This window comes from Sciurus vulgaris (assembly GCF_902686455.1).
Source record: "Sciurus vulgaris genome assembly, chromosome: X".
NCBI classification, from domain to species: Eukaryota; Metazoa; Chordata; class Mammalia; order Rodentia; family Sciuridae; genus Sciurus; species Sciurus vulgaris.
Genome location: NC_136471.1, coordinates 36,646,998 through 36,674,328, shown reverse-complemented (window position 1 = coordinate 36,674,328; position 27,331 = coordinate 36,646,998). Strand labels below are relative to the sequence as shown.

The 27,331-nt window shown below is 36.1% G+C and overlaps 1 protein-coding gene and 1 pseudogene across 8 annotated transcripts in view; one reads left to right on the top strand and one right to left on the bottom strand.

Moving 5' to 3' along the window:
* The window catches only part of LRCH2 (leucine rich repeats and calponin homology domain containing 2), a 126,747-nt gene that overhangs the window by 31,892 nt on the left and 67,524 nt on the right, over positions 1-27,331 (bottom strand). For 5 of the 7 annotated variants that reach the window (XM_079124470.1, XM_079124468.1, XM_079124467.1 and 2 more), the window contains 6 exons: positions 26,723-26,810; positions 26,309-26,420; positions 26,022-26,119; positions 25,868-25,926; positions 23,837-23,947; positions 16,610-16,675 (listed from right to left, as the gene is read on the bottom strand). In XM_079124470.1, coding sequence (XP_078980596.1) covers positions 16,610-16,675; positions 23,837-23,947; positions 25,868-25,926; positions 26,022-26,119; positions 26,309-26,420; positions 26,723-26,810 — 534 coding nt within the window. The remainder of the gene's footprint in view (positions 1-16,609; positions 16,676-23,836; positions 23,948-25,867; positions 25,927-26,021; positions 26,120-26,308; positions 26,421-26,722; positions 26,811-27,331) is intronic. The other 2 variants (XM_079124472.1, XM_079124471.1) reach the window with 1 other exon arrangement.
* On the top strand, positions 1,092-3,753 carry LOC306651269 (WW domain-binding protein 2-like; annotated as a pseudogene). The gene has a single exon. The product of its transcript is annotated as a WW domain-binding protein 2-like (transcript).

Below are 27,331 nucleotides of genomic sequence, written 5' to 3'. Positions count from 1 at the left end.
AGATGGCAAATTTGCACATGGAATTCCATTGGAAAAATATAAACAAAATATAAAAATTAGGAAGAATCAAATTTTCAAATTTATAGAACACAAGATTTCAAGAGAAAACAATCTAGTATTACAAAAAGTAAGGTTACCAATTAAGGAAAAACATACAAAAGTTAATAGCTTTCTTTTATATTCCATTCATAAAGGAAAAATATAAAATACCTAGTAAGAATCTTAACTACACATGCACCAAGACCTACATGATAAAATTATAAATGTCTAGTAAGAGTCTTGAATAATTTTAACATTTTTGGATGGAAAGACTAAGCATTATAGGTAAACTTCTTTGTCAAACTAACTAATAACTGAAATAAACTGTAATGATTTTTTTAAAAACCCAAGAAGTATTTTTTATTTATTTTAGAAAACTGACAAAATGATTTCAAAGTTAATTCAATGATTAAGAAAAGAAAAGAATCAATTATCAGGAAGAGAAAAGTTGCTGGGCACAGTGGTGCACGCCTGTAATCCCAGCGGCTGGAGAGGCTGAGGCAGCAAGATGGTGAGTTCAAGACCAGCCTCAGTAGTGATGAGGTGCTAAGCAACTCAGTGAGGCCCTGTCTCTAAATAAAATACAAAATAGGGCTGGGGGTGTGGCTCAGTGGTTGAGTGCCCCTGAGTTCAATCCCCAACACCCCGCCACCAAAAAAAAGAAAAGAAAAAAGTTATATAATAAAAGGGGTGTCCCCACTACATAATAAAATGTATTATATAAAATTATAGTAATAATGGAGCTAGGGGTTAGCTCAGTGGTAGAGTACTTGTTCACCACGTGCCAGGCCCTGGATTTGATCCCATACATTGCAAAGAAAAAGAAAAAAGAATTAAAAATGGAAATTACAGTAGTAAACTAGTACTGGTTCCAGAATCTACAGTTTTTCAATGGAATGAGTACAGGACTACAAATTTAATAAATTATGATAAAAATCATATTTTAAATCATTGTAGAAATGATGGATTATGTAATAAATAGTACAGAAACAACTGGTTGACCACTTGAAAACATGCAGAAAGAAAGGAAGAGGAGAAAGGAGGAGTACATGAGAAAAGGAAGAAGGGAGGAAGGGGGGGGGCTAAATTCCTTACCTCATATCCAAAATCACACTTAATGAATTAAAAGAGTTAAATACTAATAAACATGAAATCACAAAAGTACTTGAAAAATATGGGCAGTAGTTGGACATACTGGTGCTCATCTGTTGTCCAAGCTACTTGAGAGGCTGAGGTAGGAGGACTGCTTGAACCTGGAAGTTTGAGGCCAGCCTGGGCAACACAGCAAGACTCCCTCTCAATAAAAAGGGCAGTAATTTTTCAAACGTTGGTATGAAAAGAGCCTATGGTAGAAACCATAAAAACCAAACATTGAAAAATAGAAGTATATAAAAATACAAAATTTAGACTGCCAGACTGCACGTGTAGATCAGTGGTAGAGTACTTGCCTAGCACAAACAAGGCCCTAGGTTCGATTCCCAGAACACACACAAAAAAACAGTAAACGACTTTGCTTCTGGCCGAGATATAATAAAAGTGACCAAAAACTAAAAGAATGGACAAAATATATAAAATTATGCTTTCTGAGAGACAAGGAATAGCAGGTTAAAAAAAAGAGACATTATCCCCTAAGAGACGGGAAATAAACAAAATGAACACCAAGGTTGGTTAAAGTTGCTACATGGAGAGAGTTTGTGTGGCCACAGCCAAGTCAGGGGAAAGGAAGGTGAAGGCAGAACCCATACACTTCCTGAATTTAGGACAAAGAACTATTAGCCACAGAGAAAACCCAGAGTTCACAGAACAGAGTAACAAAGCAAAAGACAATGAAGAGAGAAAGAACAGACCTATAAAGGCTTCCTTCACATTTTTAGCCGAGTCCTGATCAGTGATGTGTGTGAGGAAACTACCTTAGTCAAAAGAATGAAATCACACCAGAAGATTAGACAGAATAATTCCCAGATTCACAGAGGACCAGGAGTACTACCAGTTGCCAACAACCAGACTGGAAAACCTTCTAATTCATAAGGGATCAGGTGGAATATTAAGAAAGGTCTTGCTTTAATGGGAGTACAGGGGCAAATTTAGTCCTAGACTAAATGCTGCACTGGTCCCATATAATAAATCATAAAGCCAGATCCCCAAAATATCAAACTGTTTCTAAGTAATTACCACATCCCAGAAAAAAAGTCAATAATATTTATGGTAATACTACAATATGGACACTTAAGGCAAAGTTCATGATGTCTGGCATTCAATAAAAGCTTTAATCTAGTGGGAGGGCAGCAGAGTGATCATCAACAACATTGAGAGCATCCTAATGTCCTATGAGCATGTGAAACTTAAACTCAATGACATGAAGAATGTGCCAGAGGCCTTCAAAGGGACTAAGAAAGGTACCATCTACCTTTCCCCTTACTGGGTCAACTTTCTGTCCAAGGGGGAGGATGCCATGCAGTCCTTTATGATACCATTTTATCTCATGAAGGACTGTGAGATCAAGTAGCCTGTGTGTGGTGCAACCTATGTCAAAGGAATAGTGAAGGCTGAAGCTGGAGGTGGCTGAGAAGGCTCTGCTTCATCCAACTTGAAGGGGCACCATCAAGTTTGGTCAGTGGCTGCTCCAGATGGCATCTCAAGCCTCCAGAGATGAAGCCCTCAATGGAGTCTATTGGTATCCTTAATTCCAAGGGGGCCTGTGTTTCCCCCTACCAGTTGCCAATGGAATATACCCCTGCCCTCCCATCTACCCCTATATACCACCCCCACCTGAGTTCTATCCAGGACATCCCATGAAGGATGGGACCATGGGGTAAGTGCAGTTTCTGCTTCCACCTTATCCTGGACCCAGGGAACCTATGATCAACAGCCCTGATGTCCCTTCCACTCCTGCAGCCAAGGGTAAGGTCACAGAAGTAGCTGCCAGTGCCTATTACAACCCACATAATGTCTACATGCCTACAAGCTAGCCTCTACCACCTCCCTAGTACCTTCTGGAAGATGATAAGACCCAGTAGGCCCTGCCCATCTCCCTGTCCCCACCCTCATGGGCCTTGTCCTTCCCCAAGTCCGATTATAAAAAATTACCAGGAACTAGGGTTGTGGGAAGGCAGGGCCTTTGGCTTCTGGTGAGGAGTCCGTGGAAGCATGGGTTATTCCTCTTTTGCTCTAGTCACTCCTTCCCACAAAGGAACTCTCTCGCCACCTCCTCTACTGTAGTCTGATCATTCTGCACTCAGTCTTGTGAGCTCCATCAGACCAGCCATGTGTCTTCCCAGTGGGTCAACAGGCCCTGCCAGGTCCAACTCACATTCCTTCCACTGGTCTGTGCTTGACCCTGGAAGGCCACTGTCCCTGACTGTCAGCCCACATTCCATTCAGTCAGACCTGGCCAAATCACACCCACCCTGTCTTCCCTTTCCTTGGTCATTGTGTTGCTACTTCTGACTTCAGGAGCTTTACTACTACAAGCCTCCAGGGTTTGGTGGCTTTAGGGGAAGTTGATTGCAACTAGGCAAGAAAGCCCTCTGTTCCTTTACTAGTGCTTCTGGAATTTGTTGCCCTCTAGTGTGTCTTCCCACTATAAGGGGGTTCTCAAATGGAGCTGTAGAGCACATGTCCATCCCATTATGCCATTCGGGGACTGCAGGGTGGGCTGGGAATGAGGGCCCCCAACCCTGCATGCTGATCATAGCCTGCTGCTGGCCCCTCAGCCTGCTCCTCCCTTTTAAGCATCATGTGCTCTGGATGCACAGAGATTTGCTCTCATTTGTTCCTGGATTGACCACAAAGTGAGGAAAAATGGTTATTTAAAGAGAATTCCCTATTTATTTTCAAAAAAATCCAGTTAATACATTAATGTGAAATAAACCCTGTATGCACCTTGACAAAAAAAAAAATTTAATCTATTAATATTCAGGAAGCTAAAGGAAAAGACTGAAAATGATAAGTACAGACATGATAAAAGTTCAAGAGATTGAAAAGTTCAACATCTGAAATTAAAACTTAAACTAGGTGTGATTAACTATAAATTAGGTATTTTGTAAGAAATGATTAGTAAACATAAAGACATAACAGAAGTAGCCAAAGCCAGAAAGATAAATATTCAAGGAGAAAAAATAGAACATCAGTGATCTGTGAAAAACTTCAGGTGAACTAATAATAAACGTAATTGGAGTTTCATAATAGAAGAGGTCAAGTGACTAAACATATTTGAAGAAATAAGGGCCACAATTTTCCTCATGAAAACAATAAGCTCAAAAATTCAAAAGGTTCAATGAACGCCAAGCCAATAAAAAAACATTAAAAACTACATCAAAATGCACTGTAATCAAATTGCTTAAAGCAAATGATAAAGAGAAAAATGTTAAAAGCAGCCAGATGAAAGGAGGACCCACTGGGTTCACTAAAACAAAGGTAAGAATGGCAGCAGACTGCTCATGAGAAACAATGACTCCAGAGGATGGTGGAGAAACCTCTTTAAGATACTGAAAGAAAAAAAAAACCTGAAAATTCAGAATTTTGCATGAGCAAATATCTCTTTCAAAAATGAGGGTGACAGTGGGTACAGCAATGCATGTGTGCAATCCCAATGACTCAGGAGGCTGAGGCAGGAGGATAGCAAGTTCCAGGCCAGTCTCAACAACTTAGTGAGACCCTGTGTCAGAACAAATAAAAAGAGCTGAATATGTAACTCAGTGGTAGAGTTCCTCTGGGTTCAGTCCTCAGTACTGGGGTGGAGGGGGGAGTAAAATGGTGATGTTTTCAGAGATGTGAAAACTAAAAGCATTCAACACTAGTAGATAAGAAGTAGAAGTAATGTTACAGTACTATTTCAGGTAGAAGGAAAAGGATATACATGAAAATGTGGATCTGCACAAAGGAATAAAGGGTACTGGAGATGGTAACTAAGGGAATACACACATAAAAGGCATTATTCTTATTATTTAGATCTCTTCAAGAAATAATTGGGGCTGCGGGTAGAGCTCAGTGATAGAGCACTTACCTAGCAAGCACAAGGCCCTGGGTTTAATCCCCAGCCCCTCAAAGGAAAAGAAGAAGGAAGAAAGGAAGGAAGGAAGGAAGGAAGGAAAGAATCAACAATGTAAAAATAGTAGCATGCTGTTGGGTATATAACATATAGAAGTAAAATGTATGGCAATAACAATATGCCAGGAAAGAAGAAATATGAATAAATATATTCTTATGAGGTTTTTATATATAAAAAGGTATAATAGCACTTGAAGATAGACTGTGATAAGTTAAATGTACTTTAAACCCTAGGAGCTGGGGATGTAACTCAGTGGTAGAGCATAGCATGAGCAAGGCCCTGGGTTCAAATCTATAGCACAAAAATACAAATATTTGAAAACAACCACTAATACAACATAACCAAAAAGTGTTGACTGAAGTCCACAATGGAAATGAGCATGCATTTTTTTATTCCTAAATATTTTATTACTGAGGTCACTTGGACCTTGAGTAAATTATAAGATACATATATTCCTAGTGGTTTGAAAAATGGCATTCAATTTTAGACTGTTATGCTTTTTTGTTCTTTATTATTTTTATTTTATTAAACTTTTTTCATGAACTTTTTTTGACAATAATTTTTTTAAAATTCTTTTCATACATGTATATAGGGTAATAATATCTGTCTCAATCTACCATCCTTCCCATCCCCACCAGCCCCACTGAAACTATTTTTTTATTGTTCTAACTAGTTATACATGACAATGCATTTTGAAGCATCATATATAAATGGAGTACAACTTCTCATTCTTCTGGTTGTACTTGATGTACAATGGTCATGTAATGATAAATGCACATAGTGTAATAGTATGTTTCACTCTACTATCCTCCCTACCCCAATACCCCCTCCCCTCCCTTCACTCCCTTCTGTCTAATTCAAAGTACCTCTATTTTTCCATAGGCCCCCTGCTTATTGTGAATTAGCATCAACATATCAGAGAAGACATTCAGCCCTTTAATTTGAGATTGGCTTATTTCACTTAGCAAGATATTCTCTACCTCCATCTAATTACTGGGAAATGCCATCATTTCATTCTTCTTTAAGGTTGAGTAATATTTCATTGTGTATATATACCACGTTCATTATTCATTCATTATTCATTCATCTGTTGAAGGCACCTAGGTTGGTTCCATAGTTTAGCTCTTGTGAATTGAGTTACTATAAACATTGATGTGTGCGTGTCAACATAGTATGCTGATTTTAAGTCCTTTGGGTATATGCTGAGGAGTGGGATTGCTGGGTCAAATGGTGGTTCCATTCTAAGTTTTTTGAGGAATATACTTTTCCCTACATCCTCACCAACATTTATTATTGCTCGTATTCTTGATAATTGCCATTCTGACTGAAGTGAGATAAAATCTCAGTGTAGTTTTGATTGCATTTCTCTAATTGCTAGAGATGTTGAACATTTTTACATATATTTGTTGATGGATTGTATTTCTTCTATGAAGTGTCTGTTCAGTTCCTTAGCTCATTTATTGATTGGGTTATTTGGGAATTATTTTTTTTTGTTTTGTTTTTTGTTTTGTTTTGGGTTTTTTGTTTGTTTGTTTGTTTTAGTGTTAAGTTTTCTGAGTTCTTTATATATCTTGGAGATTAATATTCTATCTGAGGTGCATGTGGCAAGATTTTCTCCCATTCTGTAGACTCTCTCTTCACATCATGATTGTTTCCTTTGCTATGAAGAAGCTTTTTAGTTTGAATTCATCCCATTTATTGATTTGTAATTTTACTTCTGGCTCTTTAGGAGTCTTGTTAAGGAAGTCAGTTCTTAAGCTGACTTGATGGCAATTTGGCCTACTCTTTCTTCTAGTAGGCACAGGGTCTTTGTTCTAGTGTCTAAGTCTATGATCCACTTTGAGTTGAGTTTTGTGCAGGGTGAGAGATAGGGCTTTAATTTCATTTTGCTACATATGGATTTCCAGTTTTCCTAGCACCATTTGTTGAACAGGCTATCTTTTCTCCAATGTATGTTTTTGGCTCCTTTGCCTAATATGAGATAACTGTATTTATGTGGGTTTGTCGGTGTGTTCTATTCTGTGCCATTGGTCTATATGTCTGTTTTGGTGCCAATACCATGCCATTTTTGTTACTATTGCTCTGAAGTATAATTTAAGATCTGGTATTGTGATGCCTCCTGCTTTGCCTTTCTTGATAAGGATTGCTTTGGCTATTCTGGGTCTCTTAGTTTTCCAAATGAATTTCATGATTGCTTTTTCTAATTCTATAAAGAAAGTTGGATTTTAATAGGAATTGCATTAAATCTGTATAATGCTTTTGGTAATATGGCCATTTTGACAATGGTAATTCTATAAGAAGGAATCGTTTTTCTTTTCTGGGGCACTCAACCACTGAGCCACATCCCCAGCCCTATGTTTTGCATTTTATTTAGTCAGGGTCTCACTGGGTTGCTTAGCACCTTGCTTTTGCTGAGGCTGGCTTTGAACTCCTGATCTTCCTGCCTCAGCCTCCCAAGCCGCAGGATTACAGGCATGCACCACCAAGTCCAGCAACGAGCAGGGATTTTTAAAATGCAATTCAAAAGATGACAGAAAGAGAGGGGAAAAAATCCTGAATACATAGGATAGTACAGAAAAGAAAGAGAGGTGGTAGATTTAAAACCAAAAATATAAACAATTATATAAACCATAAATGATTTAAATACTGCATATAAAAGGTAGATTGTTAGATTTGATTAAGAAAAAGGAAGATACTATTATGTTAATTATAAGTAACTCATCTTCTCTATGAAGACATAAAAGGTTAAAAATAATAGGATGAAAAAATATTTCACAGGCTGGGGAGATAGCTCAGTTGGCAGAGGGCTTGCCTTGCAAGCACGAGGCCCTGGGTTCAATCCTCGGCACCGCAAAAAAAAAAAAAAAAAAAAATAGCATGCTAACTCTAAATCAAAAGAAAACTGGATGATACTAATATCAAAAAGTAGACTTCAGAGCAAAGAATACACCAGGAATATAAAGAAAAGTAATTTTGAAATAATGACCAAGGTGTAAATTCACTAAGAGGACATTGTAATCCTCCACATTTATGTATCTCATAACAGAGTTTCAGAATATATGAAAGATAAATGATAGGATTGGGATAAAGACAAATTTACAATTAATGTTAGAGATTTCAGTAACTTCCTCTTACTAAGTGACAGAATGAGGAAACAGAAAATAGGTAAGGTATATAAGATTTAAAAAATACTGCTAACCAACTTAACATAGTTGATATTCATACATTACTCCAACATATTCATGTTTCAACAGAACTTTTACCATGATAGACTTACAGACCATATTCTGGGTCATTATAAAAAACTTAAAATACATTTTAACCATTCAATTTGTACTTCTTCTGACTACAAGAGATACAATGAGGCAAATCACAAAAGAAGCAATATTATAAATGAACAATAAATTCTTGGAATAATGTTCAACATCACTAATTTAATTAATGAATTAGAAAATGGAACATTCCAATTTGTTCTTATTAGTTTGGCAAAGATTAGAGATTGATAACATGTTACATTGTTAAGTATGGAAGTAAAGATAGCTATGTATTACTTGTGGGAATGCAGAGAAAAAATTTCTGAGATATAGCATACCAAAAGTTTTAAGAGCCAATTCATTATTAACTCAACAATAATATGCCTGAGCTTTTTTTTTTTTTTTTGGTACCAAGAATTGAACCCAGGGATGCTTAACCACCAAACCATATCCCCAGCTCTTTATAATATTTTATTTTAGAGACAGGGTCTCCCTGAGTTGCTTAGGCCTAGCTGAATTTCTGGGGCTGATTTTGAACTCGAGACCCTCCTGCCTCAGCCTCCTGAATCGCTGAGATTACAGGTGTGCAGCACCACTCCCGGCAATATGCCTGAGCATTTAAGTAAAGGAAATAACAAAGTGTACGGAATAAAGTTCATCACAAAACATATTTAGTTCTAATGGATATATAAAAATCATTACATCATATCAAATGAAAAATGTGGGTTACTAATGTTGGTTACTAAACAACATATTTAATATGATCTCACTTTTTAAGAGAAGGTATGTGAGGCTTTTCTGTGAGTGGGAATGGGGGTGAGGTATGCTCACCCAGGTACGTCTAAAAAGAAAATGCCAGAGAATCAAGTTATTATTTTCTTCCACAGTAGTGTGTTAAAAAAATTTAAGGCCACGTAATGCTTCTTAATATCAGAAAAAAAAAAAATACCCAAAATATCCTTCTGAACAAAAGAATGATAGGAATTGAAAAAGAGAACTGAGAACATGTAAGAGAAAAGCCAATATAAAGAAGTACATAACAGTAATACCAATAGTTGGACAACTAATATGTGAAATAATTTCCATGTGCTAATCACTGATCTAAGCAAATTATATATGTTAACATACTTCATCCTTACAATAAACATGAGGTGGATACTGTAGATGGAGTAAATGTGGCTCAGAGGAAGCTAAATAATTTTCCCCCCAAGAAACATCTGGAACCCAAATTCAGACAACATGATTCTAAGACCTGGGACTCTTTTAACACTGTGCCAAGTTACCTCTCTACAGGAAGAAAATCAAATAGAAAGAATCGAAGAACTAACACTAAGCATTTTGGTGCCAGGCACTAGGGCTGATTTAAAAGTGTAACCAAAGCCTCACAGTAAGCGCTAATGGTGCGATTTGTGCCACATATGCCTGGATTTCAAGCTCCACGCTTTTTCAACTGTGCCCTGCTATCTTACCAACCAACTTCTCAAGAGTTTATTCCAACTCCCCCGTTTATTTGTAATGACCCAGGGCTCGTGCTGATTGCTAGAAGTGGCTAGAGACCTTGGAAAGTAGCCCACTGAGATTACTAGGAGCACAAAGCTATCCAGGTGTTTCAGAGAGACTGATCACTCATTCAATACCTAACTAGCCAGAATCTTTCCAGGTCACTCCTCTAAGTCTGCACGTTGCCTAATAACACCAACAGAAAATCATTCCCATTACTTATGGATTTGTATATTCAAAAGTTCAATTTTAAAATACAAGCACACCTAAAACAGCAATATATTAAGACATGCCAACCATTAAGTTCATGAGGGTTGGGTACCATATCTGTCTTGATCAATGTTGTAGTTCCTAGCACACGGCACAGTTACTGACGCTTGTAATTTCAACCCATTCGCCCAAGAAACATTTATTGAGAACCAACTATATATGTCACACCCTGTGCGAAGTGAAGGAATACTGCTGAACACGAAATATAAAGTTCATGATCTTAAGAAATTTACATTGTACTGTGCCCAGGGGGTTGTGGGTGCTAATGAAAAACAACATGCAAACAAACACTACATTAAATTCTATGGAAAAAAAATAGAGCAGAAACAAAGGAGTGGGAGAGGCATGCTTTTGTTGTTCAGGAAGCACTTTGCTGATGAGGTGAGGTGACATTTGAGCACAGATTAAACAGCTGGGCTATGGGAGGGGGATCATTCAAGTCAGAGGTAAAAAGCCTTGGATAGAGGGAAGAATGTTTAATGTGTTGAGACAAGGAGACCAGTATAGCTAAAGTAGAAGTAAGGAAGAAAAGAAGACACGTGGGACCCAAATCATATGGAGCTTTCTGGGGTCTTAATAGATGGTAGTTTTTATTGTGAGTGAATGGAAAATCAGTAGAGAATTCTTAAGATGAATGAGATAATTTGACCTTTTAAAGATATCATTCTGATGTCTTGTGGAAAATACACTCAAGGAAAGCCAGGGTATTAAGAGGATCTGTTAGGAGACTGTTGTAATAATTTAAGAGATTGCTAGAACTAGTGTGGTACAAGTGGAGGTGATATGATCTGATTGGAATCTGGAAATATCCTTAAAGTAGAGACAACAAGATTTGCTAAAAGATCGGCTATAAGGTTTGAGAGGAAGTAAAGAATTAAGGATGACTCAGGTTTCTGAGCTGACCAACCAGAAGAATGGAATTGACATATTCTGAAATGGGAAAAATTTCAGAAGGGTCAGGTTTGGGGATGCAACAAGGGAGAATAAGCATGTGGTTTTGATATATCAAAGTGCAGAAGTGCATTCTACTGTCACGTATAACTAATTAAAACAAATTTTAAAAAAATTTTAAAGTGTGGTTTTGAAAAGTAAAGTTTGACATGTTTATTATACATCTAAGTGGCAGTATTGAGGAAACAACAGGGTATACAACTCTGCAGTGTGTATGTAAATACATACTCAAGTACAATTATTCATGCACAAAAGTAGAAAAAAAAAAAAAACAAACGGTTTGGTATGGTTTGAATATGGTCTGAATGGGTTCCCCAAAGGTTCCTGGGTTAAGTTTGGTCCTCACTGTGGCAATGTTGATGCGGTACAATCTTTAGTACATGGAGCTTAGCACGAGGCAATTGGGCCATGGGGGGAACTGACCTTGGAAAGTATTAATGTAGCTCTGTGAGACTGTAGTTAATAGCCTTGAGAATGAGTTGTTAGTCTTCAAAAAAGTGAGGCTGACCCCTGAATCTCTGGCTTCCTGTCTCCCATGTGATCAGTTCTGCACATACTCCCACCACTGTGATGTCAACCACCATGAAGCCTTCACCAATCTAGAAAAAGCCAGTCTCAAACGAACCTCCAAAACTATAACCTAAATAAACCTTTTCTTTAGAAATTATTCATCCTTAGTTATTTTGTTACCACAGCAGAAAACATGTTAACAGTGGTCCACATTATGCTTTGAATATAGCCCTTGCTGCTCTGCCAATTGTTTATTTTAAAATGGAAATGTTTTCCTTTTCCTCTTCTCCCTCTCTCCCTGCCTAACCTGGGAGCAGGGAACAGGATTACCTTTTCCCCATCCTAGACCTATTGTCTATATTTGAGCACACACCCACCCCAGGAACCAAGTAATTCCAACTGGAGTGGCAGAAGATCTAAGGAATGGCTACCTCGCAAATTAACAAGTGAATCACAATCCTCCTACAGGGAACACCTGAAAGGGTATTTGAATAGCTTCTTTAAAAGCATGACCACCCCTTTCCCCTCTTCCCCAATGAGTAGAATCATTGCCTCTGGGATAAAAGTTCCCTGTGCTTCTCCTTTGCTAGCAAAGCAATAAAACCTTCTTTTCCCTTTTTCTCAAAACCTTGTCCTGGTTATTGAATTGGCATGAATTGGCATTAGGGACAAAGACCGAGCTTTCGGTGATAGTACTAGTTGATAGAAGGCAACTATCATTGTTCATTTGGAAAGCTTGTTTGAATTTTGTTTGGAAAAAAGGATCACAGCATGGGCTACATTTAAAAGTGCACTCTGATTTACTGCAACCATTTTATATGACTATTGGTTTAAACTCTTATGGCTACAGCAACATATTTATCTGCATAAGACAAAATTCCATTTTCCCTGAACATGATTCTTGCTTTGGTCATCATATATTGTAACAGAGGTCCACTTTATGCTTTGAATATAATGCTTGCTGCTCTGCCACTGTGATTCATTTTTAAAAGGACATGTTTCTTCCTCTTCCTCTCTCCCTCCTCCTCCCTAATCTTTCCCCCTTCCTAATCTCAGGGGAAACAGGATTACCTTTCTACCCCATCCTAGGCAGAGTAATCTGTCCCTGAGCATACACCCACCATAGGAAGGAAGTAGTCCAGACTTTGAGGATGGTACCAGAAGATCTCAGAATTGATGATCTCCCAAATTAACAAGTGAATTACAACTCCAACAGAAAACGCGTGGAATGTGGCCTTTGAGTCACCTTTTAAAAAACCCCCTGTTCCCTCTGATGGGCCTCTGGGACAGGAGTTCCCAGTGTTTCTCTTTTGCTAGCAAAGCAATAAAACTTCTTTTTCCTTTTTCTCAAAACCGTGTCGTTATTAGATTGGCATTGGGACAAGGACTGAGTTTTTGGGGGGAAAAAAACCCCAAACACAAAAGGACAATTATTTATCTATGATCATTTTATTTTGAATTCATACTAACCGCCCCTGTAAATTTTGATTCTACATGATTAAATTATATATTTTCCTTTTGTCTGATTAAAAACTTTTGATTTTCTCTCCTTGATCTGAGGTTTTTGTTTTTTGTTTTTTTCTATCTAGTAAGAAAAACTGGCTATTTAAGGTTTGCTTGTTTGAGTCTTTTAAGATAGAAATTTTCTACCCGGCCTCAATTGAAAAATGCAAATTCCAGATTTACAGACTGTTTATGATAATATTAGACCAACAGTCTGTATTTAAAACTAGGAAATGACAAATCTAAGCTTTCAAATGTTATCATGTGGGCCTATATGTTTATATATTGTTTATTTGTGTAGTACCAAATTGGTTTATAGATAAGCAAGTGCATACCTTTTTAACACTTGTTAAGTTATCCCAAATGTCTTTGGAGCCACATGACTTTAGTAAATCTGTGGCAAATAAATTAATTTAAATTTGTTGGTAATAAGGGTGTCTTTAAAGTTTGGTAATACACTTTTTTTCTGGTCTGCTAACCAACTGGGCTATTTGTCTTTAGATATTTAGGAGAAAAAGTTCATGGCTTTGTTTGTGCAGTAACTTTTTAGAATTTTTACAAAGAAAAAACTTAAAATGTTAATTCTGGGTTTGTTTTTTTTTAACTTATAAAGATACCTGTTTATATAAGTATGTAAGAGAGGCATTTATAAGTGTTCCATCAGTTTTTATAAAAATATCCTTTGTTTTGCCATACAAGCCCACTAATAAAGACTTTTTCTAAACAGAATTGATGGTAACCAAATATATTTGTTTATGTGGCCTAATGCCAACAGTTTATGATAAAAACTGGAGGGGCTTAACTACTTCTTTGTACTGGATGAGCAACTGCTATTTTTTCTATGCTTTCAGTATAGCACCAGCTACCTGCTGTCGCCTGGAAGTTCACTGTTACAGTACCTGCAGGTTTGATTACACGTTGCTGCTGCCATTTTGAGACAACAGCCAGGCCCCGTAGGACCCCTGGCCAGACTGACTGAGCCCCATCTCCAGGATCCCTCAGCCCGACCATCACTCCCGGTCTCTGGGGCCCTCACATCAACTGACTGCTCCCTGCTGCCAGGACCCCCAGAACAACTGACTGTGCCCTATCACCGGGACCCCAGACCGACTGATTGCACTCGGCCTCAAGGATCCCACAACCACACCAAACACACCCGACCTCCAGGACTTCTGCCAGACCAACTGCATCCCGCCTCCAGGACCTCCAGCTGACCACATCCGATTTTCTTTTCTCTCCTTTTTAAAAAATTTAAGTTTTTATTTCTTTACTTTTCTTGCTCTCTTTTCCTTTTGTTTACCTGTTCCCTCAGAGCCTCTTTCTCCCTTTTTTGCATGCTAACATCCAATATCCAATTTCTTTTGATTACACTCTCACCCTTTCTCTTTTCTAAAACTTCTGTATATTCTTTTTCTATGCTTTGCTTAGATTTGAGTCTTTAAAATGTAACATAAGTTTATTTTTTATAAAAATAATTGATTCAGAGCTAGAAATCTGAGGGTTTTCATACCTCAATTTTTTTTTGACAAATGCATAATGCTTCTGTCTATATATGACTTGCATCGTTTATCTAAAATATTAATTGTTCAGTAGATTTGGAAATTCACAAGTGAGTCTAAGTATTAAAATGTGTAGATTGAGTTTGGACTGAGTTCTAAAAGGATTATAATTAAATGTTATTTAAAACATACTGTCAGAATTGTTAGACTCAAATTTAATTTCATTTGGTTATTTCTTTGTTCCAGTCTTAAGATGAACCAGAAGAAATAACGAATGATTTAAAATGCTAATAAGTTAACAAGCTAAAAATAACGAGATAAAAATTGTAGGTTGCTTGTTATTGTTGTTGTTATAAACTGATCATAAATCCTAACAGTAGTGAAGCCAGAACTGGGGACAGGCAGCTAGTGTAGTATTGGGGAATCGGGTCTGATGGAGGAAATGGGGGTCATGAAAGCCATCAGCCTCTGGAAGTTGGAGACTGCCTGGGAGAATGGACTGTCAAGGACCTGCAGAGCCCATTGATAACCAACTTTACCTGCCCTTATCAGGGACTACAGGCAAGGAGCTGCTAACTAATGCCCCCTGGGCCCTTACCTGCCTGAATCACCTTGGCCCTCCCCCTGCCCATCTGCTTCTCACTTTATGCAAAACCAGGCCTAATCACGTAGGCAGGAAGGAAAGAGATAAGGGGGAAGAACGGGAGAATAAAACCTATAAAAAGGACAAGATTTGCTCAATCCGATGGATTCCGCCTTTGGGTCCCCTTCTTCCACCCGGGAGAAGTCTGATTTTACTTTTCTTTAATAAAGCTTACTTTCTACTCTGCGCTTGCCTCTTGCTCAGTGTGCTGCTCTGGCGGTATCAGTACTTTTAAATATTTTAAAGTTTGATGTTTGATAAACTTTTAGACATTTTGAAAACACCTATTTGCCTGGCCAATTTGTCTCCCATGTTATTTGTGGAGTGCGATGGGCGGTAAAGCCTCTCTCTTGCCCCTGGTTTCATGGAGACCATTCCTGTAACACAGGTGCAAAATAATGGGGCCTGAACCGACACAATGTTAAGAAACTCTAATTTTCTGTGGTTAACTGAACTGGGTGGGGGGCATAAGAGGAGTTCCCAATGATTCCAAAGTTGCTGACTTATAAATAGTGGCTCACTTACTTGGGCAGAATATAAAGGAAAAGGAAAAGAAAAAGATTTGGGGGAAAAGCTTAGTTTGGACTGTGGGAGATCTCCAAAAAGAGATCCAGTTGGATGTGTGGATCTGGAGGAAGCAAAGTGTGATTGTTACCTTATGTTAAGATTTGGGGTTTTTAAATCAGAGAAATCTGGGTTTGAATTCTGTCTCTACCACTTATCAGCTGTGTGATCTTGACCAAGTTTGGACCATTTCTGAGTCTCAGTATGCTCATTTGAAAAGTGGGGATACCAAAAGTACCAACTTCATAATATTATTTAGACAGTATAACTAAAGCACTAAGAACAGTGCACATCTAATAAGCATCCGACAAGTGTTAATTCTGTGTGTACTTCTGTACTTCCTTCTAACCTTGGAACTTTAGACTCCCATAGGACTGACTCAGGAGTTGAATCTGATGTAAATTTTCAAAGTACCAAAAAGAATAAATAGGAACTTTCAAGGTCTTCTGGTTCTCTGGAATTCATATATGTGGACTTATATACATCCAGATATATGTGGACTCATGCAATTAAAAAAATGTAAATAATAATCACAATCAATGATGAGTAAACACATTATTCCTAGCAGTAACAGTGATATGAATGTTTACTGAATGAATGAATGATTTTATCATCAAGATAAACTACAGGTATAAGCAAAAGCACATCAAATCAGCTTTCTGGTTTTGTTTTTAATTCATAATGTGACACATTTCCTCTCTAAATTATCTAGTTATATTATATCCATATCATTTATTCAATTAAAGCCTATATATGGAAACATCACTGTCAGAAAAATCAAGTCTCATCATAAAATATTAAAAATAAGACCAAAATATTTTTATACCTCTTCTCACATTCCACAGTTTGTTTCAGCTTGTTTCTCATGACAGAAGTTGAATGATTAAGAATCCTAGAAGTAAATCGACACATTAATTCTGAAAGATATTAAAGAGAATATTGCATACACATGATACAAAAAAAAAAATCACCCAAATAAACTGTATCTAGTCCATGAAGATCTTTGCTAGAAAACAATAAATGTTATTAAGATCAGATGCCCATAAACAAACCATTTATGAAAGAATGAGGTTCACCCAATTCTTTCATGCATCTTCTTTTCTAAACCCTTTCTCAAAGTTTGGATACCTTTTAGACATGCTATTATCCCCCTATGCATATCTTACTTTTGGCTGAGACACATGATAAAGAGATATGGAATTTTTAAGGTACTATAACAGCCCCTTTGAAATTAAATGCCCTAAAATATTTCCCCCCAACTTCCTGATTATTATTTTCGCCATCTCAATGGAAGCTGAGAGACTGTCCCCAAGCCCAGGCTAGCAAAAGGTCAGGGTTCTGTAAGTTGATAGTTTAGGTTTCACTCTGTAATAATTAAAGTTAAAACAAACGTCTATTTTATATAAATATGTATTCTAGATTATTAATACACTTCCCTAATCCAGTTTCTAGAATTTATTTTAAGAAAAGACTACACAGTTAGTTCATCTTTATCAACCTGGCCCGTTACTACTGAAGGCTTCCACCAACTCTGATACCTTGACTTGCACCCTGATGCTCTGGGGCTCTGGAAGTTTATCACTGAATGATGTGCTATAATTTAATGGCCTCCATCTGTATTCACATCTCACATATATCAACCAAACCAAAAGATGAGAGAAGAAAAATGTTTCTGGAGAAGACAAGTGAAACAGAGCGCCTTTGAAATGAAAAGCTCCAAACTGTTTTAATTGCTGAACTTCCTCTCTTCTTATAAAAGCTTCCTGTGTTCCTAAACCATGGAAAATAGAGATTCAAGAAAGAAAAAGATTTCCTCTACCTTTCTCAAAGCTGGCTTCAAATAAAACCTATTTCTATGACTTGCCAACATGTCTCCTGAGTTTTAGTGGAACAGCAAAAGTCTATCTAGTTTCACAAGAAGGAAGCAGAAAAGAAAAAATGGCTAGATTTCAAGAGTTGAGAGAACTACCTAAGTAGTAATAACAAACTAGATGTTAACACAATGCTCAAATTCAAATGTTCACATAATTAGACAAAAATCATAAGAAACAAATAATGTGCATCCAATTCTGAAACAAATGTCTTAAAATTAAATTTCTTCCCCAAATCCTTAATTACACATGAATTATGTTTTCATGATTGCTTATTTGTTAACTATGTCACATAGTACTCAGAAGCACACCATTCCACAATTAAAAAATAAAAAACCCCTCAAGACACACCTAAGAGCAAATAAAATAATTATTAAAAGGAAAGAAGTGTGCAACCTCTATTGGGTCCCCTCTGGCCCTGTTGAAGCTCTGTCTCTTCTTCTCACTTGAATAAAATCCTGCTCCTTTTTTTTTTTTTTTTTAGTCTCACTAAATTGCTTAGGGCCTCGATAAATTGCTGAGGCTGGCCTCAAACTTGCAATCCTCCTGCCTCACCAGGATTGCATGCATGTGCTCCTACACCTGGAACTAAATTCTACTCTTTCAATGCTCACAAAAATAAATAAATCAATAATAAATAAATAAATAATACTGTGGAGTAAGTTAACAGGAATAAACATGCAATGGGATCAATCAACTGGAGCTGTTTATTGCGAAAACCCCATATATTTTAATACTTCCTTTAGGATGTCAACCAAATTTTAAGAAGTCAGCTAAACATCTGCTTATTAAGCCACATAAGAAAATCCATACAGAAAAGAGTAGTAGCCACTGATGAAAAGATTGAGAACTCGCTCAATAATTTACAGAGCAAAACTGTTTTGTTTTTCAACAGAATTCCTTTTCTTTATTCTCAATATTATTTTCAATTCCCAGCACCACACACAATAAATTCTGAAATTATCATTTATTAGTTCCTTCCTTGACATTTTCTCCCCCATTCTCTGAAAGCATGCTCTTTTTCTTCAATTTTATTTTGTTATGGTAAGAACATTTAACATAAGGTCTACTCTCCTAACAAATTTTTAAGTGTACAATACAGCATTGTTAACTGTAGGCATAATGATATATAGCAGATCTCTAGTGTTTATTCATCTTGCAACATTATTTTTAAGACACTGATTTTTTAGAGACTATAGTTTCATTTTTTAATTTCCCAAGTTACAGTGAAGGTAATATTAGGACTTGCTAAATAGCAATTTTAATATAGTCAGTCTTTGATGCAGTGGGACTTCATATATTCAGACACAAGTAGAAATAATGATACAACATTTTCAGAGGGCGGATAAAAATTCAATAATGCAAAGGAAAGGAGTTTAATCTTTCTTTCTTTCTTTTTTGGAGACAAGGATCCAGGGATGTCAGGTTGACCCAGGCTGACTTTCAATTTCTGGGCTCCCATCTCAGCCTCCTATTAACTGGGACTAGAGTTGCAAGCCATTCCTTATAACTCATCTCAATCAGACCAAAAGGGGGCAGTCTTCTAAATAACCAGGCTTCAGACTTGGAATCCTATGAGTTAGCTATTTGATGGTTTGTTTGCTGACCTCTTTCCCGCACTGACCCTTTTTGGTTATTAATTCTAAACATTGACACTTTGTTACTTTACTGGGATAGTTTCGCCTACCAAGGAATAATGTAAATTTTCTTAAAGAACCAAAGTTTTTTTTTAAATAGTATGAACTAAATAAGTGGCAAAACAGCTGTAAGAAAATCACCCCCCCCAGCACCCCCCCCCCCCAAAAAAAGAAAAGAAAATCATCACTGAATTCGACATTAGCAGTGTTTTAATTGCCTCTAGTTTTGGAGTACATAAATGGCTTCTTTTAGCCTAGAACTAATATGACATGTACAGACAAAGCAGGAGTCCTCGGTGGTATTTCCTAGTACTTAAGGGTAATCTTGCTCCAGATAAGTTATTTTTAATCAATGCTAACAACAAACAAAAATTATAATGATTGTGTTAAACCTAAAAATATGTTATAATTCCTGGTCTGCAATTTTAAATAGCATTTCAGAGCCTTCATTTAATAAAGTTGGAATATAAAACATAATAATATAACATGAAAAGGAAAATCTACAACTAGAGAAGATATAAATTAATCAAATGCACTGCAGGATAGGATTACTCTTAGATTTGTTCGGTTTCATTCACATTCAGGTATTGTGGGGCTAGGGATGTAGCTCAGTGGCAAAGCATTTGTCTGGCATGTGCAAGGCCTGGGGTTCCATCACCAGCATCAAAAACCAAAATAAAACAAAATAAAAAAAAAAAAAAAAAAAAAAAACAAGAAAACAAAGTTCAAGTACTATGACAGTAAACAAAAAAAGAAACTTTAATTATTACATCTAAGAGATCTGAACATTATCAACATTTTAAAATGAGGACAGGATCATTTATTGAAAAAACTAGTCGATTCAGCATTCTAAAATTCTGAGATACAGTTCAAGTTCAGTCATTCTAGAACTGGCTAGGGAGTTAATATAAAATATGCTCTTTATGACCAAATTATTGTAGACTTTTTTTTTTTTTTTTTGAGAAAAAGGAAAAAGAAATTGTATTGCTTTGCTAGCGAGAGAAACACAGGGAACTCCTGCCCCTCACCATCAGGGGGAAGAGGGGGTTCTTTAAAGAGGTGATTCAAAGGCTACATTCCAGGTATACCCAGTCAGGGTTGTAATTCACTTGTTAATTTGGGAGAAAGGCATTTCTTAGATCTTAGGGCACCTTCCCTAAAGTCTGAATTTCTTTGGTCCTATTGTGGGTGTGTGCTCAAGGACAGATAATTCCTGGGCCTAGGGAAGGGAAGAAGGGTGATCCTGTTTCCCTGAGGTTAAAGGAGGGGAAGAGGTAGAAGAGGAAAGAAACCAAACCCAAAAAATATGTCCATTTTAAAATAAGCCTGAGCAGCAGAGCAGCAAGGGCTATATTCAAAGGAGGAGGTAGACCACTGTTACATTTCCCCACTGTCAATTTCTATCTTCCATTTCTATGGACATATGGGCGACAACATCTCCAAGCTGCTTCCTGCTGAGAGGGCGAAGTTTGGGGGAAGTGACCCGAAGTCCTTGTTCTCTATCAGGTGGGGCATGGACAGTTAAGGGTATTTAGCATCAGGGCAGTCCAGAGGTCCATGGTGGCAGTTGGCGGGTGACTGGACAAGGCATACATAGGGCAGGGATCATGCTAGGACAACAATAAACAAGACAGCAAAGCATTACTCTTTTGTAAACAGTTAGCACAAAAGTAGTTAGTATTTCAGCCGGTCTCTGAAAACCATGAAGACAGTAACTCATTAAAGCTTAAGATAGGATCCAACATGCCACTGATTTGTGAGTGGAGGCCATTTAAGGCTTTAGAAACATTAGTCAACTTGTTGGAAACATGCACAGCATTTAGTTTTTTTAGTGGCACAGGTTTCCCCTTGAGCTGTAGTTAAGATAGCTAATGTCACCTGATTTCTATCAGGTAACTTTCTCATTAGCATTTACCTCTATGTTTAGTAGAGGGATCCCTGTAACTGCCATTTAGGGCTCTCTTGGTAAAGCTAGTTAGGGCTTGTGTGTGCCACATTGTATCTTTTAGACCAATCTGAGGGATAAAGATTAGGACTAGATAATCATACCAGTGAAAAACATATCAAGAGATTATTGTAAACATTTTAAGGCCTTCAAAAATTAGATATTATTACAATGTTATTGCATAGTAATATTTAATCTAAAAACTTCTTATATTCATATGTGCTAACATCTAAAAAGGATGATGAAGAGAACCAGACAAGACAAAAATCACTTTTGCATACATCTTGAAAATCACTTTTGCAAACAGAAGTTATTTATGGGGCTGGGGATATAGCTCAGTTGGTAGAATGCTTGCCTTGGAAGCACAAGGCCCTGGGTTCAATCACCAGCACCGCAAAAAAAAAAAAAAAAATTATTTAGGGACAACATAAAATTTTTAATAAAATTAATGGTTCCTCCTAGCTCTAAATTTGATTTAATTGCCAAAGAATTAACTAATCAATAACAGTAAAACTGAGTACCTACTATGTGCAAGGCACAGTGCTAGTTGCTATTTTGCACTAGTTAACAAAACTATCACAAAAACAAAATCTGTGAAAGACAGCTATTCAGTCAATGTTGTACCTAAGCTAAAGAGAATAATTTAAAGCACATGGATAGATGAAAAACTAACAGAATAATAGTAGAAATGGCACACAGAAATATATATGGCAATGTTAAAAATCTAAAACTATGTACTAAAATGCTTTCATTCTGAACACTACAAGAAAACTCGATACTAGCCAGAGTTCTTAAAATATCAGGGGACTGGAGATGTAGTTCAGAGGTACAGTACTTGACTGAAGTCTGTGCAAGGCCCTAGTTCTCATCCCTAGCACCACTAAATAAATAAATAAATAAACGATATTTTCTTCCTATAATGATAAATTCAACACTTTCACCTGCTAGGTAGAGGAAACAGAAACTCAACTATTTTTTAAGTTCCACAGAGCAGGTGGTAGGTAGCAAACTTCATCAAATCTCTTAAACCACTGGGGCAGTCAGGTTATGCAGTGCACACCTATAATCCCAGCAACACAAGAGGCAGAGGAAGGAGGATCACCAGTTAAAGTCAGCCCAGGTGACTTCGTAAGATCCTCTCTTAAAATAAAAAAAGGGGAGAGGGGCTGAGGATATAACTCAGTGGTAAAGCATCCCTGGGTTCAATACTCAGAAAAAAAAAAGTTATGAGACAAGAAAAAATATAAACTGGGACTGAGGATTCATTAGATATAGAAAAGGTAAACATCAATGATATTTTCTAGTATGATTTTTAAAATCTATACATGTAGTAGCTGTACAAAAGTGGTATTTAACTTAGCTTAATGGCTATTTATCTTATTGGCCATTATCCAGACTTCCCCTAAAAAGCAGCCCCTAAAAACCACGTTTGTCATTTGATAAGTTTTAAAGATATTTTTCAAAGCATATTTAAATAAATACCAGTATATTTTAATTTGAAACTTCCAAAACATAGTCATGTTATCCATAAATATTTATTGTCTTGAGTAAGTTACATAAAATACTTATTACTTATCCAGGCTAAATGTACCAAAATTATCGTAATTTTCTCAAAACAAAACGAGAAACTCAGATCTTTATTATTTCAAAGTTATAAATGTAAGCTGGGTGTGGTGGTACATGCCTGTAATCCCAGTGACTTGGGAGGCTGAGGCAGGAGGATTACAAGTTTGAGGCTAGCCTCAGCAACTTAGTGAGGCCCTAAGCAACTTAGTGAGACTGTCTCAAAATAAAATATAAAAGAGGGCTGGGGATATGGTTCAGTGGTTAAGCACCCCTGGGTTCAATCCCTTGTACCAAAAAATTAAAATGAATAAATAAATGAAATGTAATACTCCCAGTACATGAAGATGGTAAAAATTGCTGACCCTCACCAACACATGAAGCTTTTCCCATATTAAAAAATGAACTTGCCTTGATTTTACATTCATTCACATAACATCCTCCTCATTGCCAACAACATTCATTTAGCGAAAGCCTAATTAGAGGGGGAAATGATTGCTGACCAAGAAACAGACAAAAGTGAATTTGTGACCCTCAAATCATCTCAATGATTTAGTCAACCACTATATGATTTGGTTCAATTCTAAGGAGTTTATATATATATATATAAACTATATATATATATATATATATATATATATATATATATATATATATTCCAAGAAACTCAGAATCTGATAAAAACAAAAAAGTATACTTTATAAACATTTAAGAAAAAATGTTTACAATGTAAATGTTACTATAAGCTAAAATACATATAAAAAATCAGTTATTATGATTCAGCACACAAGAATAAAAAAATACATAAGCAATTATTAAATACAATGGCCACATGAGTATACTCTGTTAGTTGTATAGTAATTTTACATTTCTCTCCTTAAGCATTTCCTATTGTCTTTTAGTAGTTAGGCTCTTGGAATAGATCTTACAAGGGAGCTATTGTTTACTTGAAACTTCATTTACTATATCTGTTAATCTTTAAATTACATGATTTAAAGATTATAAAATTTGTCTATTTAAATTTCATCAAAGAATACCTGTTCTTCTGTTCTTGCTTCAATAACTGAGCAGCTATTTTCCTCAAATCAGTTACTTCCTTCAAATCATCATCATCATCATCTTCTACAAGTAATTGTTCTTTCTCAACTCTAAAAGGTAACACAAATATGGTTATCTAAAAAGTAAGGCAGTCTGTATCTTAGGTCAACTTCTAGAAATAGGCACCCTTTTTATTTTTAAGACCATGTGAAAGCTAAAATCTTTATGCCTTTGTATTTAGAATACTAAAATAAGAAATAAAAGAATATATAATATCTAAGGAAAACAAACCTATGTTCTCTACTCATTATGAAATACAGCATACTAGCTGTATTAATATAATTAATGACCAACAAATAATGAAGTATATTACCATTTTTAAATTTCTGAAATGTGTAATGGCCGCAGAAATTTAATAATGCATATTGCTTAGTTTTGAGTGTAAGAACTGCAAAGCTCTACAGGGCCTGCCTTTATAAATAAATATAAAGTGTCATGAAAATTTCTCATTTTATTGAGTCAAACTTCTATCAGTTTATTTTGATTTAAAAAAAATCTCTATGTAATGTTTAAAGAAAATGCAAAATAAGTTCAAATAAGATTAGAAAATTTGCCAGAAAATGATAATTAAGATATATCATTTTTATCATTTAAAGAAAATGAAGAAATTTTAAAATAAAGTTTTCTCTAAACTCTATTTTTATCTCAAAAGCATTTAATTTACTAAATAATATAAAAACATGAGTTTTTGTATCTTTATGACATCTTACATGATAGGACACTGGTGACTCAAATTAGGCGGCTGCCCTTGTGACCACTAAGCCACACCCCCAGGCCTAGTTTGTATTTTATTTAGAGACAGGGTCTCACTGAGTTGCTTAGCACCTCACTTTTGGTGAGGCTGGCTTTGAACTCCCTATCCTCCTGCCTCAGCCTCCTGAGCCGCTGGGATTACAGGTGTGTGCCACCACACCTGGCCAAGAATGAAATCTTAAGGAAACAAAACAGAGCAATGTATCTCCTTACTGGGCATTTGAAGTGATTAATTAATAACCGCTTGAAAAGTTACCAGTGAGGGGCTAGGAATATAGCAATGGTAGAGGACGTGCTTCATGTGAGTGAGGTCCTGGTTCAATCCTCAGCACTACGTCCGTACCCCAAAAAAGAAGTTACTAATGAGGTCACTCAAAAAAAAAACAAAACAAAAAAAAAAAAAACCACAATGTAGAGAAAAAAGTATGGGGACCAGAGAGAGCTCCGTTCATACCCTAAGTACTACTTGGACACAAGAGGCTTTAGGTACAAAACATAATGGGTCTGAACTTCACCTTCCTCATCTGTAAAAGTGGGATCAATATCTACCCTGTAGGATTTTACTGAAGATTAAGTGAACAACGTGTAAAAGTACATGGTACTAATTCTAGTACATGACAGGTATTCAACAAACATTCTTTCCTTCCTTCCTTCCTTCCCTCCTTCCTTCCTTCCTTCTTATAGCTATGAGTAACCCGAAATAATAACTGAAAAAAATGTGGTAGGTCATATTCTGTAATTTCATAAGATGAAAGATAAAGATCCAAACCACAGTTATTTTAACAAAATATGAAGGTAAATATCCTTAAACTTGCTATAACCAGCCTGAAAAAATGGAAAGTAGATTAGATCAAGAGACATCACACCTGAATTCCAAATTTAGTTTCCTTATTGGCAAAATGATGTCAACACCATCTATTTTTTAAAGGTGGATAAAGAATGCAAATGAAGCAATGTATATAAAGGTACAGTTCTCATTAATAAAATAGGAAACTTTATTATTACCCTTCAGGGGAGACATGTAGTGTGTATCCTACTTTCAACTTAAAGTTTTATTATAATTTTAAGGAATTAAGATAGGTGACATTTGCAAATTAACAATCTAAACAGAGAAATGGGCAAAAAAATTCTTTCAAGTGCTCTTTCAGGTACGAATATGTAATGAAGAGTTCAAGTATCTATAAGCAACATATCACTTTGAGAATTCATGTCCTTACCTTTTTTCATTTCCCAATTCTTCATTTTTCTGAGATTTTTCAAAGCATTTTTCTTTTCCCTTCATATAAAAGAAAATTATCATTTTAAATTGTATGGTCCACTTTCGTAAGATCAAGGAAAACATGTAATTAATATCTGTTCAGTCTTATTTACCTTAAGGAAAGAGACAAATGATCCAATATGTGTATCTCCTTGTTCAGGAACTGCTACATCTTCTGTATTGGGGTCAATAAAATCATACACCTCCTGGTCTAAGTATAGATTAACAGTTATTTTAAAATATATACTCAATGCTCTGATGCTACAGTGCTTAGAATAAAAGTTTATTAGTATAAGAGCTAAAGACACTATAATTTTTCAATGTCCATTTTTAATAAAAGGTTCACTTTTAATAAGATATATATATATGACATAAAAACAGCAGACACCACATGAATTACCTTTCTGGGAATCAGGCTTGCTCCCTATTGCATGACTATCATTTCTTGATGTCTGCTCTCTATTTGATTCTGAAACTTGAGAGTGAAGACTGATTGTGTCATCATCTGATGGCTGAAAAGAAATGACCACAAAATACAAAAAAAGCATTTGAAACACATGACAAAGGTTATATGCTTTAATTAAGCATGCAATTATAAAATAATAGCTTTACTTCCCTAGTTTTCAGATAAAAAATTTAATAATCACTACATTTTTTCATCAGTACAATTTAATAATCAGTACTTTTTTCATTTGAAGGTATAAAACAATGATCATATTTTCAAGCAAAATAAAGTCAAATGTGTGCAAATGTCTCCATCTCAAAGTTCTAATAAAACCGTAAAACAAAACAATCAGCAATGGAAAAGACTCACTTCTGTTGTAGATAATCGTTTCTCTCCATTATCACTTCCAATTCCAGAGTCAGGGCCATGATTTTTATTTGGATAAAAATCTTCCATACTATGAAAATAGAAATCCTAAGGACAGTTAGGATTTTATTCTTAAATAAATAATGCACACTTGATCTAAAATTTCCTTAGATAATACAGAATATACAATGATTGCTTATCTTGTGGGAGGAACTAGGCTAAGTGTTTTAAAAATAATACCTTTAATATTCCTTGGGAAAACTCTAGCAGATTGTGAGGTTTTCTAATCTTATGAGTGAGGAAATTGAGGCTGGCAAAAATGGGGTAATTTACCCAAGGACACACAACTTGCAAACCATAGTGTAAATCTAATCCCCAGATTACCCAGCACTAAAGTCCCTGATCTCAACTGGTATGCTTAAATTCCTCCTCTAAATTCAGTTTAATGCTTACAAAAACAAAAACTTATTTTTGTATTTTTCAGGAGTGTATCAACAAACTTATGGAAGCATCTACAAAGTATCAGGCACTATGCTGAATATTTGAGATAAAATGAGATGAACAAAGTTTGCCTTCAAAGAGCTCTCAGCCCAGAGGGGAAATGAATCTGTT